The sequence below is a fragment of the Phyllobates terribilis genome, unplaced genomic scaffold (assembly GCF_046119375.1).
Source record: "Phyllobates terribilis strain yellow unplaced genomic scaffold, ASM4611937v1 Scaffold_4__5_contigs__length_816908805, whole genome shotgun sequence".
NCBI classification, from domain to species: Eukaryota; Metazoa; Chordata; class Amphibia; order Anura; family Dendrobatidae; genus Phyllobates; species Phyllobates terribilis.
This window is the reverse complement of record NW_027362764.1, coordinates 194,297,499-194,314,714: the sequence shown is the minus strand read 5'-3', so window position 1 is coordinate 194,314,714 and position 17,216 is coordinate 194,297,499. Positions and strand designations below refer to the sequence as shown.

The 17,216-nt window shown below is 38.7% G+C and overlaps 1 protein-coding gene across 5 annotated transcripts in view; it reads left to right on the top strand.

The window, feature by feature from the left end:
• The window catches only part of NEK10 (NIMA related kinase 10), a 554,523-nt gene that overhangs the window by 304,205 nt on the left and 233,102 nt on the right, over window positions 1-17,216 (top strand). For all 5 annotated transcript variants that reach the window (XM_073678014.1, XM_073678012.1, XM_073678015.1 and 2 more), the window contains exon 26: window positions 4,884-5,097. In XM_073678014.1, coding sequence (XP_073534115.1) covers window positions 4,884-5,097 — 214 coding nt within the window. The remainder of the gene's footprint in view (window positions 1-4,883; window positions 5,098-17,216) is intronic.

The following is a 17,216-nucleotide window of genomic DNA, read 5'->3' as shown; positions in this document are numbered from 1 at the left end:
TTTCATATCATTTTCAAGATATCTGTTTAGTTTTAGGGGTGGAAGGCATTTATTTTTTATGTCCAGTGGAAAACTCACCCTAAACATCCATGTCTAATACATGTTGTCTGTATGAGAGCTCTCTCTTGTGATGAGTTTCTGATAATTATGAATATTTACATTCACTTGCAGCAAGCAGATATTTTGGAAATAGGCAATTGAAACTCAACGTATTTCAAGGCTTTGATACCTTTAACATGGAAAAATAAGCTTTAATTATTTTAGTAGTTATCTTGAGCTAACTGAGGACGCACATTTGAAGCTGAAATCCCCATCCCTTTATTTTTTGTTAGACTCCCTAAATTTAATTTTGCATCTTTTTCCTGATTTCAGATTTTCCTTCTTTGGGTATGTTGATCCTAGTAATACATGCTGGATGTGAGGTCTTTGTATCCAGGATGCTGTTGTCTTAATATTTTAGCACAGCTTCATTACTAGAATGATTTCCTCTTCTACATCTTTGAGGGATCTTTTCTCCCTTATGCTGACAAACACTGATGCTAAAGAATATGTGATCTCTCTCCACCCCACCTCCTTGCAGAGCTTTCTGTGGGTATTCTCCTCCCTCTTGGCTTGTGTGTTTTTCCCCCTCCCCTTTTAGACTGCCTTTTACAGCCTCCTCTCCCTCCCTGCTGCTATCTCAAAGCGGCCCCATACAAATTAGACTATTGTCTGCTGAAACCGCTGATATCAGTGAGTTTGGCCGACTGTCAATGGACAGGTGATTCTGATTGTCGGAGGAGCTAAGGATCCGACATGTTCGATTTTGGACTGACAATCCTTTTATTCCGTCTGACATAAGTTGCTAGCAGACATGTTTGGTGGCAGCTCCCTCACAGAGAACACAAGAGCACTTGGCCAAACGAGCGCTCCTTTGTATGGGAGGGACAGCTGAGATGGCTGCAGGCCAAATGATCTACCGAAAAGTCGTTTATCCATCAACTATCTTGTGCATTTGGAGGGCTTAAGACTAAGAGAAAGAAGACAGAGTGCACTCAACAGGAAAACCAACTATGTAATGGAGTTACAAAAACTTTACAGCAGCAAATTAGTTTGTAATGAAGACTATTACAACTTGCTAAATTTTTTTTATAGCGAAATCAAGAAAAGAATGAAATGTAAGTTTAAAGGCGACCACAGCCTTTTATACAATTAGGTGTACTGCACATCCGAGCTCCTATTCAATTGAATGGGAGGCGGATCTGCAGTACACTGCAGCGGCCACTACCACTTGACGGCGGAGCCCCGCAGTTGAACACTTCCAGCCGGCGGCAGTCGCCGCCAGCACGTATGACTGCTGATCGGCAGGGTTGCCGCTTGCGGGACCCCGGCCGATCATACATTAATGCCCTATGCTATGGATAGGGCATCAATGTAAAAGTAGTGGACAACCCCATTAATTTCGGATAGAATCCTAATATTGCTACTCTGTTCTGAAATGTTTCTTTCTTTTTAGTATCTGCTTATTCTGAAAAGGTGGGAACCTTATTACGTATAATATGAGGGATATACTAATAGAGAAAAGGATGTCTCCATTAATTGAGGCATCAAAAAATTCAATGAATTAAAAAAAATATTTTTTATTATGATGATCAATATAAAAACAGATACATTAAAATTTAAGCAGAAGGTATCAGCTGTAGCGAACAGGTAGCTAGGCAAATCAAATGTATGTAATATAAACACTCTTTCTAAAATTGATAGAACTATAGATATATAAAGTGCATAGTGCTAATTAGCATAAGGGAGATTGAAAAATGCTATGATTAAAGTAAAAGTGCAAGTGCTTAGGTTAAATCAAGCATAATGAATGTTACATAGTTATTCCACCATAATGGTATTAAGGTTTGAAAAGGAAATCAAGGTAATGCACAAACATTTATAATGTAGTAGAATTTCTACTTACTGCTGATTCTGACCTGGCTACCACCCCGACGCGCCGTTTCGCCTTAGCTTTATCAAAAGGGGCGTATAATATGAGGGATTGTATTGTGAAAAGATTTTGTGATATATAATTTTATTATCATAAACTTCCCTTTTATCCGCCTTTATGTACGCTGCCTATTTTTAACCTTTAGAACCCAATGGGGAGGTTTACTTAGCTAAATATGGCAAAATTCTATTGCAGTGTTTTTTCCAAAAATTGGCATTCATGTCCTGCGCTAGATTTTTGTGCTGCACTAGACGGGCTTTGAAAAGTGTCCAGTAAGTGCTTAAATTCTGAGGGCTTAAACCTTTTAATTTTCCATTAACATAGCTGTTGGAAGCTATCTTTGTGGTTTTTTTGTTCGCACCAATTGCAAATTATTTATTGATCATTTTTATACATTTTTCATGAGGGCAAAAGGAAATGGGAAAATAATGACAAATAATGTTTTGGATTTTTTTTCACTGTGTGGTACACATACAGTGAGGGCCGGTGTCAGCACCCGTTGAACCTGGTTAAGTGTCGGGGCTCACTGCTTCCAGGAGGCTAACTCTGCTCTCTGTACACTGCATGCATAGAATTGGAGTTAATCCTTAAGGTACAGCTGTCAATTGTGACAGCAACATTTACAAGGTTGAAAACGGGGTGTTGTTGTGGCAGTCATGAGCAAACTGAAGGCGAATGGGTCTGCCATGTTTGTACACCTACGAAGCCCATTCATATATAAATGTTAAAAATCAACCCTCTTTTAGTGGAACATAAATGTCTGAACTAATAAAATATTATAATATTTATCCCTTATTTTTCTCCATACAAGGAATGACAAAATGAAAAAAAAAATGAATAGTCAGAATTGTTATCTTTTAGTCACTTCGCCTCCATAAAAAGTGAATTAAAAGATATCAGAAAGTCGTATGGACCCCAAAATGGTACCAATAAGAAGCTAGCTCTTATTAACCTCCAAAAATTGAAAACAAACAGGGGAACAGGGTCCCACTTGGACTCAAGGTCTCTCAAGGCCTGCATAAATATGGATTTGCCCTTGTATACGATGGCAAAATCATTTTTATTTTCTGGCACGCTACGGGACTTGAATGGGTTGTCATAATTGTTTAATTTTTGGCGGACGCCAGATACAACGGAGTACAGTGCTCGACTCTCATCTGTCTGCCCCATAGACATTGAATAGAGTGACAGGGAAAATGTACGCAAGATCCTCTTTTTAATGAATAGAGGATCCAAGCATTTGGACTCCCAGTATTTAGACATTTATCTCCTATCCCCTTAAAGCCCTTAAAGAAGCATTTCCAAGTATACTGTGTATTTTTTACTTTTCATTACTGGGTGGTAATGGGGATGTCTGATAGACAACTCTCCATTACTAACACCAGGGCTTGATGTCAGCTGTGTTTTTGGACAATTCACAGCTGACATCAAACCCAAGCTCCATTACCATTGCCAATGCACCAGGTCAATCGGAAGACTAAAGGCAAGGCGCCAGAATTGGCGCATCTAATGTGATGCTCATGTTCTGGAGCTGCTGTGGGCTTGTATTTTTAGACTGGGAAGAGCCTAATAACTATGGACCTTCCCAGCCTGATAATATCAGCTCACATCTGTCCGCTTTACCTTTGCTGGTTTCATAAAATAGGTGGGACCCCACTTCATTTTTTTTGCATTTATTTATTTATAAGGTTAAACGTGCATAAAAAGCTCAACAATAAACTCCACTTGAAAGCCACTAAAGGGTGCCAGTTTAAAATATGTAATGGGGTTGTGAAATTAAATACCTGCAGGATATCTATTTATCTATCTATTCTATCCATCCATCTATCTATCTGTTCTCAGGGTTCTGGCTGTGAACTTTGTGTGCCCTTGTCTTATGCAATTTCTTGGTTCCTTTGAGATGTGTACATAAAAATCGGACAGCATACGGATGGTCCGTGTGTCGTCTGTGTTTTTTTCTCACAGATCCATTGACTCGTATTGGCGAGACTCGTCCGATATACACAGCCACTTGCAGCATGCTGCAATTTTTGCCTCAGCCCTACTACAGCTGAGGAAAAACCCATACATCAGCACTGACTCATTGAATAACATTGGTCAGAGTGCAATGCAATTTTTTTTCTCACATTGTACTCGTCCGATTTATACGCTAGTGTGAGCGAGCCCTAACTGTGAATGATTTATCACAAAGAGTTTAACATTGCTGGACTGCACTAGTCGGCAACTCTTCCCCACATGTGCTAAGCATCTCACTGTCTATGGATGTTGTACATGGAGAGCCTGGCAGATTTCTCAACTCTGCTTCATTCTAAATCTAAAACCTCTGATTGTGTCAGAACCGCCGCATCCAATAAACTAAGTGATACATCATTGGAATCAGCTTCTCTTTGATTACATTACATACTGCCCTTAGATGAGGTAGCAAAAACTGCTGACAGATTCCCTTTAAATAGGACCTCTCACCAGGAGATGCCCCCTGTCGTTAATTGGTTTAGAGTTAGAGCTTACCAGTTATGCAAGTTGGCAACATTCGCCTTTGAAGTTGGCGTCTTGATACCTTCTTGTAACTCCCAACATGCCAAGTGCCACTGATGTCACAATCCCACAGTTCGCTGCTGTGAATAGAGTACACAATTACATTTCTTCTATAGGGCCAAACTGGAGTGTTTTTTCAAGCCAATACATTTAATAATTCATATTTGCAAAATTATTTTTTTGTGGGGCTTAACTTTAAATTGATTGAATAAAAGGACCTATTCAGATGAAAAGTCTTCTTTAAGACTAGTATATATAATTACAGCTTTTTATAAAAGGAAGTAATGCACTTTTATATAATGCATTGTGCTGTTAACAAAATATGTGCAAAATCTATTTACTTGACATATCTCTAACTTAATATACTTACCCACAGGTGCTTGACCTCAGATGCAGATCTCCGTCCTGACATAGTGGAAGTTTGTGCCCTAATTTCAGATGTCATGATGAGATACATGGACAGCTTATCCTCTTGTCAGATTGCCCTGGAGAAAAAGCTGGAGAGAGAGAGAAAGCGAGCACAAAAATATTTTATAGAGGCAAACAAAAATACTGTGAAATATGGTCATCGCCACGCATCACTACCCTATGTGAGTATAAATGTGCCCATAAGGTTTGTGGTTAATCGTTGTGCTTATGTAATTTACACATCTAATCATGCTCTTACACGTTTATATTGCTAATATGTGCACGTAAGTTTATGGTGTTAACGACCCATTGCTTAGCTCTTTATTATTAATCAATGTACTGACTCATTTGAAATAATTCAAAGGACTTTATATATAATATAATGCTGTCCTTTATGGGAATTGAAATAACATCTGATTGCACCTGCCATGTCCTTGCCATTTTGTGGCGAAATAATGGAATGATGGAAAAGTAGAGGAATTGTCAGCTCACTGGTCAGTTGTGAGGAAACGTGCATAGAGGACTGGAAAATATGGAAAAAAGTATACTACCAAGAAACAGGTCCACGTGGATAAAATGTATTTCTTTATTGTATCACTGATCTATAAAAAAAAAAACACCGATGCGTTTTGGACATCTGTCCTTAATCGTTGCATATATGTAAAAGAACTACTTATCTATGACTATGAATTCATATTATTTTGGTGGAAAAATGCAAGAAATTGTTGAATTTCACTCTATGTACCTTCCTATATCTCTATAAATCTAGTCATCTGTAAATCTACCATGCGACCTGATATGGGTTATAAATATTCACAAGCTATAGATTGGTCAAAATGTCTATGTGATCATTCAGGATATGACATAAATACGCAAATAGTTCTTTTACATATATGCAAGCACAGACGTCTGAAATGCGTCTGCAGTTTTTATATATCAGTGATGTGCATTAACAATTTTATAGCTATACAATAAAGAAATATTGCATTCCTAGAATACCTAAATATACCTTTTTCCAAGGAAACGATGACACTTGTCTGTGAGTCTTGTGACTAATTTTGTATTGGTCAAGTCTGATGTCGCCCTCAGCAACAATTGTGATTTTTCTATGTATTCACTGACTTTAGGCTCCACAAACCTCCTCACACTATAGGAATGCCATGGCACTGGCCTCAAGTTGAAGTTGATGCCGAAAATTTAATCTTTGTTGCATGTTTGAAAAATACATATGTAATATAGGACATTTGATGTTTTGTCCAGCAAGTGCCATTTTTATGATGTGATTAAAATTGGAGCCAGACTTGTTTTCTTCTAGACATTTTCTCCTACTTTTACCTTTTCAGCAGATCTAGAGTAAAAAGAATAAAACATTGTTAAACATTCTCATAAAACATGCTTTTAAAATATATAAAGTTGTCTCACATGTCATGTACCACATTTATTGTAAAATGGCACAAAATAAGACTAGGTGGTATAAACTCAGACTAGAAAGTCTAAAGATGTTCTAAATTTATCAAACGACATGAACCACTGTCATAAACTTTGTAAATGCACTAGACAGTTAAAATTCACCCTGTCTAAATATTAGACAGTTTTAATAAATCTGCCTCTATGTCTTTCAATATGTTCATATAAATGTTACGAAATGCGGCCCAAAAATGGCTACCCATATACACAGGCTATCCGTACTTCTGATGTTCACAAAATGATCAATAATAGATCGTTCTGTGCACATTGGTTGTTTACACAGGATGATGTGCTGCCTAGAACGATAATTTTTAAGCAAATTTACAAATTATTTCATCTGACAAATAAGTGTTTTCCCCGTTTGGCTGTTGGTTGGCAGCCTGTTTACACTGCCCGATTATCGGGAAACACTCATTACTTGCAGTGTAAATGCACCTTTAGTGGTTTTGTTTCAAAACTGAAAGTTATCTCTTATTCTAACTTGTTGATTGCAGGAAGTCCCGTTACCAGAGTACCAGAGCTTCCTGCAGAGCCCCAATCTCAGGATCAGCAGGATATTGTAGATTTTTGATAACTTTTAAACCCTTTAAGAAATAACGGTGCACTATTATTCATAGCCAGGCACCAGGGGACAAAACATGTAGTGGCAAATGATTTTACAAGTAAGTGAGTTCAATAACCTTAACTAATTAGTCTGGACTCTATACGATAGGAACCGATAGTGCTGCTAGGAGGATTCATGACGTAATCATGGAACTTTGCCCAAATGGGCAAACAGTGATCAAACAATCTCAACTTAATTTAGTAGTCATCAGCTGTTGCCTGTCATCAAACTACAAGCCCAATGGGCTACCAGCCTAAAAATGTAACTTTCAATGTATTATGCTTCCCCAAAGTGCCGTTGCGAAGCACTAGAGAACCCTTCCAAAGTAATGTTTACTAAGCAGTGCCTAGCAGCCCACGATGATATTCCCCAAAGTCATGTGAATGCTGTATTCGAATCACGGAGTGTGATCAGAATGGGGGGGGGGGGAATAGTAAAATGACAATGACAGGGGAGCAGCCCCACTATCAATAAGCAACAAGGAACGCTTTTTACCTTTGTTCAGTCAGGCCAGAGTCCTTATGTAGTGATGACACTATTTCATATCTCTAACTATCAGCTTAATTGTAATGCTCCAGAGCAAGGTAGGCTTACGATAAAATATTTGTTTTTAAAGTATTTATGTTCATATTCCCCTAATTCTAAATGCAAAACATCGAAATCTACAGGGAACAGATTCATTCTGCCACTGTGGCGTTTCAGAGAAAAAACACAGCAAAAACGCAATGTGTGAACATAGCCTTACCCAGTTTTTTGCTGTGTTGAATGTAAAAATAGATTTAATCTTTTCCTATTTTTTTCCTATTTTTATCTTTTTTTAGAATAGTCATACAATTTTAAAGTAAAAAAAAAACACCAAAACCAGCCAGGTCCTATTTCTTGAAAATTGTTTCATTTTCTGAAATATTCTCCTTTCTTTTACTTTTTTTTCTGATTTTTTTAGCTTATTGTTGTGTAGCATGACTCACTTCTTAGTTGCAACCTGTATGTATCAGATGTGATAAATGATGTAATTTGTTAGCAATATGGCACATGACCTGCACACCATATTTTACAGAGCATACCCATTTTTATGTCATATAGCACTCGATTCATGACCCTTCATGTTCCCAGTGCAGCATGACTATAGTTCTAGCAGAGCGATAAGTACTACAGTGTATACCGTATGATCTAGAAATTGAAAAGGTTATTAAGAAAACCTTTCACTTCCATCTCGAGTCTCCACTTTCCACATCACATTTCATTACACATTTTTAAACTTGAGATTTCACATAATTCTTACATCTAAGGCGCTTGGCAGGTGAAAACTTTATTGCTCTCTTCTCTATTTTCTAAATTGTCTGTGATCATGATCAATAAATTATGCTATGATTAATAAAGGCTGATACATAGAACGTTGCTTTCTTTGTATTCACATAAAGTGTTTTTCTAAATACAGTCATGGTCGAAAGTGTTGGCAGCCTTAAAATTGTTCAAGAAAATGAAGTATTTCTCCCAGAAAATTATTGCAATTACACATTTTTGTTATACACATGTTTATTTCCTTTGTGTGTATTGGAACAACACAAAAAAAAACAGAAAAAAGGCAAATTGGACATAATTTCACATAAAACCCCAAAAATGGACCGGACAAAACTATTGGCACTCTCAACTCAACGTTCCTCTTTTAAATTTCCCATTCCTTTTTAATCAGTTAATGGTTTTTGGATCAAAAGAACTGAAAAAGAAAAACAAATGCTATGTGTGAACTTACCAAAATTGTATTTATTCTTCAAGAAGGAAAGGACCTTTCTAGAAATGTTTGATGAACAGGACACAGAGCTGTTGTCTCTATGTAGTGTGCAGATCATTGTACCATTAATCCAGATTGGCAGCACATTTACTGAGCATGAAAATTTACTTTTACATTCAGTATAAAAAAAAAAAAATGTCAGTAAAATTTGACACTTTCCTGACATTGATAAACGTTCTTAGCAATGATTATCCTAAAGTTTGCGCAAAATAAGCCGTCCGTCACTGATTTTCTGCAAAGAAATTCAGTAAAATGTGTTTATAAAGGCAGAAAAGTTTGTTTTTCAATCAGAAATCCTTAAAAAAGTAAATATACAGCAATAGTGAACCGTAGACTTATACAGAGAGAACCGCTGCTTATAGTGTGTATTCTGAAGTGTCATTAATAGTAAAGGTTTGATTTATACTTATGTAACCCAGATATTTCCTAAATCAAAGCCACATTCATTCTAATGTATTGTCTTGGTTTATAACTACTGTAAATACACAGCAGCCATGGAAATACATTAGTAGGATTCTTTTAATACTATTATTGTCATACATATGTACAAAGAGGAATTAAAAGAAATTTGATTGGCCTAGTGTATTAATAAATATTACCTAACACCTTGCCTACCCGCACCTGGAACATAACAGTTACTCCTGTGATATATGATCCATTGTCTTCTTACTTCTTTACAACATGGAGTACTTATAATAAGGAGCAAACAATTGTTCTTAACTGAGTAAGACATTTAACAAGGGTCTTCAGCTGTTTTTCTTATTATAATTTAGAGTATAAGTATAAGGCCATGGCCCCACTATTAGTATTTCCTCAGTGTTCAGTCAGTATTTTTTCTCAGGAGTCGGAGCCAAAACCAGGTGAGGAACAATCAGAGAAAAGGTAGAATAGAAACAAGTCACCAATTCTGCATTTATCACCCACTCCTGGTTTTGACTCCCACTCCTGAGAAAAAATACTGACCGAATACTGATAGTGGGGCCTGGAAGTCAGGACAGTTTATGTTTTCATTATATAACACGTGGAAATAATACATTTGGATATAGGTTTGACCCATTTTAATAAGACGGAATAAAAGTTATATTTTATTGAATATTCACACTACTTTAACTCACTTCCCCATTACCAATATTATGCTAGAGGTTCGGTTTAAATCTGATACCAACTGTGTCTCTATCTACCCTCTGTTGCCTCACCTACCCATGTTATGTCTGATAATATATGAAATTTATACAATGTGTGTCTTTTTAAATATTGACTTTTTAGTCATCACATTATGTTCTAACTATGTTCTACGCTGGGGTTTTTGAAACACTTATGGTCTTTTCTTCACTTATCTAATATTTAGTGGTATGCCCCTCATCATTTATGAGGTCTTGCTTTCCATTGCGCTTCCTTGTGCAATATTAGGCTACGTTCCACCGATGAGTTCTTGGGGAGTTTTTTACTTTATGTAGTTTCGAAAAAAATGCAAGTAACCGATTTTACTTAATGGGTGCAGAAATGGTGCAGAAAATCTGCAACATCAAAAACTCACCAAAAGCTCATTGTGGGAACATAGCTTTAGTAATACTGTAGTTTTGCATTATATTGTAAAATTACTGGGTGGGGCTCCGTCACTGTGAAAATGTGATAGACACAGGGGCTTCCAGTAGACCCCTAGCTGCCATGACAATGCCATTCAGACCCTGCAATTGAGTTGCTGGAGGCCAATGGCTGCCAGAAGGGACACTTCAGAATTATTTCCAACCTCTTAAATGTTGCTGTCACAGTTAACGTATTCAGCTAAGATTGTAACCTAATGTGATCAGAACAAGCTCTGATTTCAGCAGTTAGATTCGGATGCCAACTGTAAATAACAGTAGTTACACATGCTGTATAGAGCAAGCTCAGCTTCTGTGTCTGTTCCATACATGCAGTGCTTACATCCAACATTCAAGTACACCAGATGTTGCCAATAGTAATCTTGGCTGAATGGAACCCAGTACTTACCAGGGTTTGCCGATGTTGATGACAGCCCTTACCTTAAAATGAACCTATCAGGTGAAAAAACACTATTAGGCTATGTGCCCACGATGCAGAAATGAAGCAGAAAATTTCTGCAGCATTTCTGCATCTCCCTGGCAGAAAAAATGCATGCAGATTGTGCATGCTTTTTTCCTGCGGAATACATGCGGAATAGATGCGGATTCACATGCGTTTCCGCATGCAGATTGACAAGCGCTTTCCAGGCGATTAGCATCACTTGGAAAGTGCTTGACAACTAGGTCACACTATATAAATCCATGCAAATAGCATGGATTTATATAGTGTGACCGTAAAACAATGCTTAAAAAAAAGTTATACTCACCCCCGATGCTCCGGCGTGGCTGCAGCGCTCGTTCCTGTCTGGTTCCCGGCTGCTGGCATATCGCGAGACACAACGGTGAAGGGCCTGCGGTCACATGACTGTGACGTCACCGAAGGTCCTTCAGCGCTGCCGGCATACCGAGAGAAGCCGTTGGACAGGTGAGTATAAACTTTATTTATTATTTTATTCCTTTTTTTACAGGTACAATGGTACCCAGGTCTGGATGAGAGTCTTCTCTCCTCCAGAACTGGGTACCATCTGCACATAGAGATGCATAGAATCCGCTTGTACAAATGTACAGACGCGCATTCTATGCGTCTCAATGCAAGTCAAGGGCGGCGCTTCCGCTGCGCTTCCGCAAAATTAATGAACATGCTGCGGATTTATGAGCGCTGCAGAAACGCTGCGGAAAAATCCGCAGCATGTGCATTGACATTGCGGAATGCCATTGGGGACCATGGGGTGCGGATTACCATGCGTTTTTGATGCGTTTCTGCTGCGGAAAATCCGCAGCGGAAACGCATGAAAAACGCGTCGTGTGCACGCAGCCTTAATGGCATTCTGAACTTGCCCGGCACCTGCACTTTAAGCCCCGCTGCCAGGAGAAAATTAACTTTATTCCTTCTGGCAGAATTCGGCGTTCAGTCACAGGGTGGGGGGAGCCGCTTAGGTGGGTTCAGCCACTACTCTGTGTATAGAGAGCAGCGGCTGTAACCGCTCCTCCGGCACTGACTGACAGCGGCTCAGGATTGGGGTTAGCTGTCACAGCCACCTCTTTCTATACATAAAGCAGTGACAGAATGCCGAACTCTGCCGGGAGGAATGAAGTTCATTTCTTCCCGACAGCGGTGCTCAAAGTGAAATTGCCAAGCAGGTTAAGAACGCTATTAACCTTCAGAATAACCCCGTATCTGCAGGTTAATAGTGTTTTTTCACGTGATAGGTTCCCTTTAACATTAGAAGTTAGAAATCAAGGAGCTGATACAATGTTCTGTAACAGTGCGAGAAACCCCTTGATTTCCTTTTAGGGAGTCAGTTCTGAGGTGGTGCCTTTAGTTGTGCGGCTAGGTATTGTCTAGTCTGTACAGGGACCTGTAGGGTGTGGGTGCGGCTTCTCTCTGTAATAGGTCTTCCTTATTCCTGTTACCCATGTGTGAGTGTGTCACGTTCAGAACAACAAAGTGCCTCATTGCTCTAATAAAACTGCCTGACAGAGTATTTCTGTAAAATATCTTACCATAGTTTTTTCACAACACAGCCTGCCTGAGTGCCTCCATATCTCAGTCTTATTGCTTACAAAAAGATAATTTTTACTGATTTTTTTTATGAAATACTGTAAATATGTGAGAGAAGGAATTTTGGAGAAGTCTATGATTGCGAAGACATACTTATTTCCATAATTGGCTCTTTAAATTACTCTCAGATTTTCAGTAGAAAAATCTATGAAAAGTGTCAACCACTTGATTTAGAAGCCTTAGATTATGAAAAACATCGACCGTCTTTGATCTTCACACTTACATGGCATGCGTAGAATTATGATATACACAATATTTTACACTTGTATTTATAACATAGAGTAAGTGGTCAAAAGGTTTTGGATACCCCTTGAGGTCAAGTTTGCTCATTGTAAACAGGTGATAAAAATCAAACACACAGCCATGTGGGTACCATAGTCAAACTTTGTCAGTAATATGGGTTGTATTGAAGAGCTCAATAACTATAAACTATGACATTGTTATAGTATGCTGGCTTTGCCAAAAGTCAGTTTGTGAAATTTCTGATTTGTCAGATTTGTCCCACTTTACTGTACTACTATATTATATTGAAGTGAATGGCAATAAAGATCTCCCATCCCAAATTTCATTAGTCTTTATACAATTTCAGTAAAGCACACAAACTTTGTGTCAAAGCCTTTATGAAATGGTTTGCCATGATGAAGCAATGCAAACAATCCTAATTACTTTCTAACTAGACTGGGGTAATGGGAACAAGTTCTCTAGAGTGATGAATCCCATTTCACAATCAGTCTAAAAAGTGCATCTGAGTTTGGTGGCTGCCCGGGAAACTTTACCTATGCATAGCGTCTACAATTAAATATGAAGCACAGATAATAGTATGAGGGAGTTTTTCTATTAAGCTACTTATTTCTATTAAAGAAAGTCTTTCATCTCAGAAACTCCTAGCTCCTACAGTACAGGCCAGAAGTTTGGACACACCTTCTCATTTAAAGATTTTTCTGTATTTTCATGACTATGGAAATTGTACATTCACACTGAAGGCATCAAAACTATGAATTAACACATGTGGAATTATATACTTAACAAAAAAGTGTGAAACAACTGAAAATATGTCTTATATTCTAGGTTCTTCAAAGTAGCCACCTTTTCCTTTGATGACAGCTTTGCACACTCTTGGCATTCGGACACACTAAAAGGTGTGTCCAAACTTTTGGTCTGTACTGTATAAAAATCAGACTGTTGGTGTAATAAATGTGGCCTTTAATCTGCATAAAAATCTATGTGTTCAATATGCAAATGAGGGAAATCAGTGCACCCTTGTTGTGCCCAAGCATTCAGTGCACCTTTCTGCCCCTCAATTACCATGCCTCACCGCCTCCCTCCATGTTTATTGGCAGCACTTGCTTTACAGGCTTGATCTGCTTGAAAAGAAAATTGCGACATGTGGGCACACAGTGTTTCTGGAGGAGCAAGTGCAGCCTTCTCTCCTCTTGCTGTGAGTGTACCTAGCGGGCACAGCAGGAAGTGGAAAAAAGGAGGGGGTTCCAGCATCCGCTTAATATATAAAGTTAAAACATGACTTTTAATTGAAAAAGGTTAAAAATATGAAAGCAAAAACATACCAAAATGAAGGTGAGGGAGAAAGGGGAGGGTAGACATGGGAGAGTAGGGATGGAAATGTAAATCTATCCTTTTAGATTTCCTTACCACTCCCCCTCCCATGTCTACCCTCCCCCTTCTCCCTCAAACTCATTTTGGTATGTTTTTGCTTTCATATATTTAACCTTTTTCAATGAAAAGTTATGTTTTAACTTTATATATTAAGTGGATGCTGGAGCCGCCTTCTTTTTCCAGCTGCCGGGCTGGAGTCTGTGCACCGCAATTCCCGAAGGAGACTCCAATTTTGCTGCACTTGGTGAGCCTAATGTTCCATTTTTCCTTCCCCCTTGTTTTCGTACAGCACGGAGTACTGAGCACTGCACTCGTTCCTGCAGAAATGCTGTTATTACTCACCTGTATTACTGGCTCAGGTGCTGGGCTGTGTTTCCTTCCCCTATGGCCAGTTCCTTTTGTGCTAGTCCATGCTGGGTTATTATGCTAACTCAGCAAACACCTCTAACACATCACCCAAGTTGCCAATTGTCTATCCCTCTAGTGTTGCCTTCTGTATCCTCACATCTGGTTCAGCTTCATCCAGTGCTTCCTGCTCTGCTTGTCTGTCTGCCAGCCTGCATACCCCACTGTACTGGTCCTTGCTGAGCCACATGCCATCCGACAAGATCCAATGTGCTGTTCCATCACGTCCGGTCCATATTGCTCACTCTACAGCTTAAAGAATTCACCTCATCATGTGAACTCTTTAACAGCTTTGTGCTCACATGCCATAGATTTCTGTTCAGGCAGCACTTACTTTGACTAGGCAAGCTGTCAATCAACATACTGGAAAGCTGCGAGGCATGGTCATTGTGGGTCGGAATGGTGCAATGAGTGCTTGGCCACTTGGAAAATCATGACAAAAAAAACACATCTTGGCTGCACCATGTGAACATAGGCTAAGAGTTTGATGGACACCCTTTGCTAAAACCATGGGTTTTTATTTAGAGTTGGGGACATAATAATAATAATAATTTTTATTTTTATAGAGCCAACATATTCCGCAGCACTTTACAAATTTTAGGGGTGACTTATACAAACAAACAATACAGAATAAACATGACTCATATCGAAAGGAGTGAGGGCCCTGCTCGCAAGCTTACAGTCTATGAGGAAATAGGGGAGACACAAAAGGTAGAATGTACATATATTGTATAATGCAGCCTTGATATACTATATAGGATTAATAATACATGGACTGGTCGCCTGCCAGTATGTGTGCAGTCCTGACCGAGGCTAATATGTGCATGGTTGGTATGAACCTGAAATTGAAGAAGATTTTAATATGGAGGAAAACTGGGACGGACAACTGGGATGGACAGATAGCGTGTGGAGGCGATACGCCAGTCTAAAGAAATGGGTTTTTAGGGTCCGCTTGAAACTGTGGGTATTGGGAATTAATCGAACTGTCCTGGGTAATGCATTCCAAAGAATTGGCGCAGCACGCGAGAAATCTTGGAGACGGGAGTGGGAAGTTCGGATTATGGAGGATTTAAGTTTTAAGTCACTGGCAGAACGGAGGGCACGTGTAGGGTGGTAGACTGAGACAAGGGAGGAGATGTAGGGGGGTACTGAAGCATGGAGCGCTTTGTGGGTAAGCGTGATAAGTTTAAATTGAACTCTATATTGGATGGGTAACCAATGCAATGACTGTCACAGGGTGTAGCGGTTGGTGAGGAATATGATCCTGGCTGCTGCGTTAAGGACGGACCTCCTTTTATGGTTACAATAGCTTCCACTCATCTTCGAAGGCTTGCCACAAGATTTTGAAGTGTTTCTGTGTGAATTTCTGCCCGTTTGGCCAAAAAAGTATATGTAGAGTTCGGAGTTTACATGCTGTATTGAATGAAGAACATTTTGGTTGGATTTCCCTTCTAAGTGGTTTGTTTAGGACACTTGTTGCCATAGTGCAAAGAATTTCAAGAGGTCTTGCTAAATCAAGGAATCTAAGATGTTATATATAAGTGATATTTTCAGAAAGAACTCACTGAAGCCCTTGTAAACAGCATGAAGGTGGACTTTGATGTATTTTATAGTGTTTTCTCCCGGGGATGAGCCTCCACAGTTTAGATTTTCACATTTTCAACATGAAAGTGGACTTATGCTTTAATATTTGTTTAGTGAGGTTCTATTTGTCATTTCAACTTTTCTGCTTGGATAGGTAAAGTATTTTGCTTTTACACTTTTTTTTATTGCCATGTTACTGACAGTGTTTGACCTCAGAAAACTGTCAAGAGACTGATTTTCACACTTTCTATTATTAGATGTATTAAACTGGTTTAGAATTTTTTTCATTGGAGATCATTCAGATACTATTTTAAAAAGAATTTAAACTTATCAATATGGCACAATTTGCATGACATTATCTTTAAGTAAATAATCTGAGTTTAAAAGGGTTGTCCAGGGTTATCAAAAAAAGTGTGTAAAGGCAAGAAATATGCTTAAAAAAGTTAAATCCCCCACCCCTCCAGCAGTGTTGTTCCTGTGTTTCCTGTTGGTATTTGTTTACTTTGCTGCACTGATGATATGCCATACAATTCCATGGTTACAACAGCCAATCACTGGCCTAATCAGTAATAATAGCATGGATGGCAGATGAGTTTAAATGCGTTGTCCCACGAACAAAGTTCATTTTAATCAATAGATATTGAAATAATAATAATTTCCACAATTGGATGTGTTTAAATAAAATGTTTCTGTGCTGAGATAATCTTATAAATGTGCCCCTGCTGTGTACTGTGTAATGGCTGTGTCTGACCGCGCAGGAACATGGTCTAATCATACCACAACTCCTGAGCAGGGGAGAAAGCAATGGTACGTCCTATGCCAGGTCCACTTGAATGGGGCAGGCTCAGATGCCTGATGTATTATACAGCCAGAATCTAAGCAACAGCAACCCAAGCTAGATCCTATTGCTACTGTTTAGTTATTTAAATGCCACTATCAATCTCTGATGTCAGCATATACAGTGAAGGAAATAATTATTTGATCCCTTGCTGTTTTTGTAAGTTTGCCCACTGACATGAACAGCCTATAATTTTAAGGGTAGGTTAATTTTAACATTGAGAGATAGAATATCCCAAAAAAATCAAGAAAATCACATTGTATAAATTAGATACATTTTTTTTGCATTTTGCAGTGAGAAATAAGTATTTGATCCTCTACAAACCATTGACTTCTGGCTCCTACAGACCAGT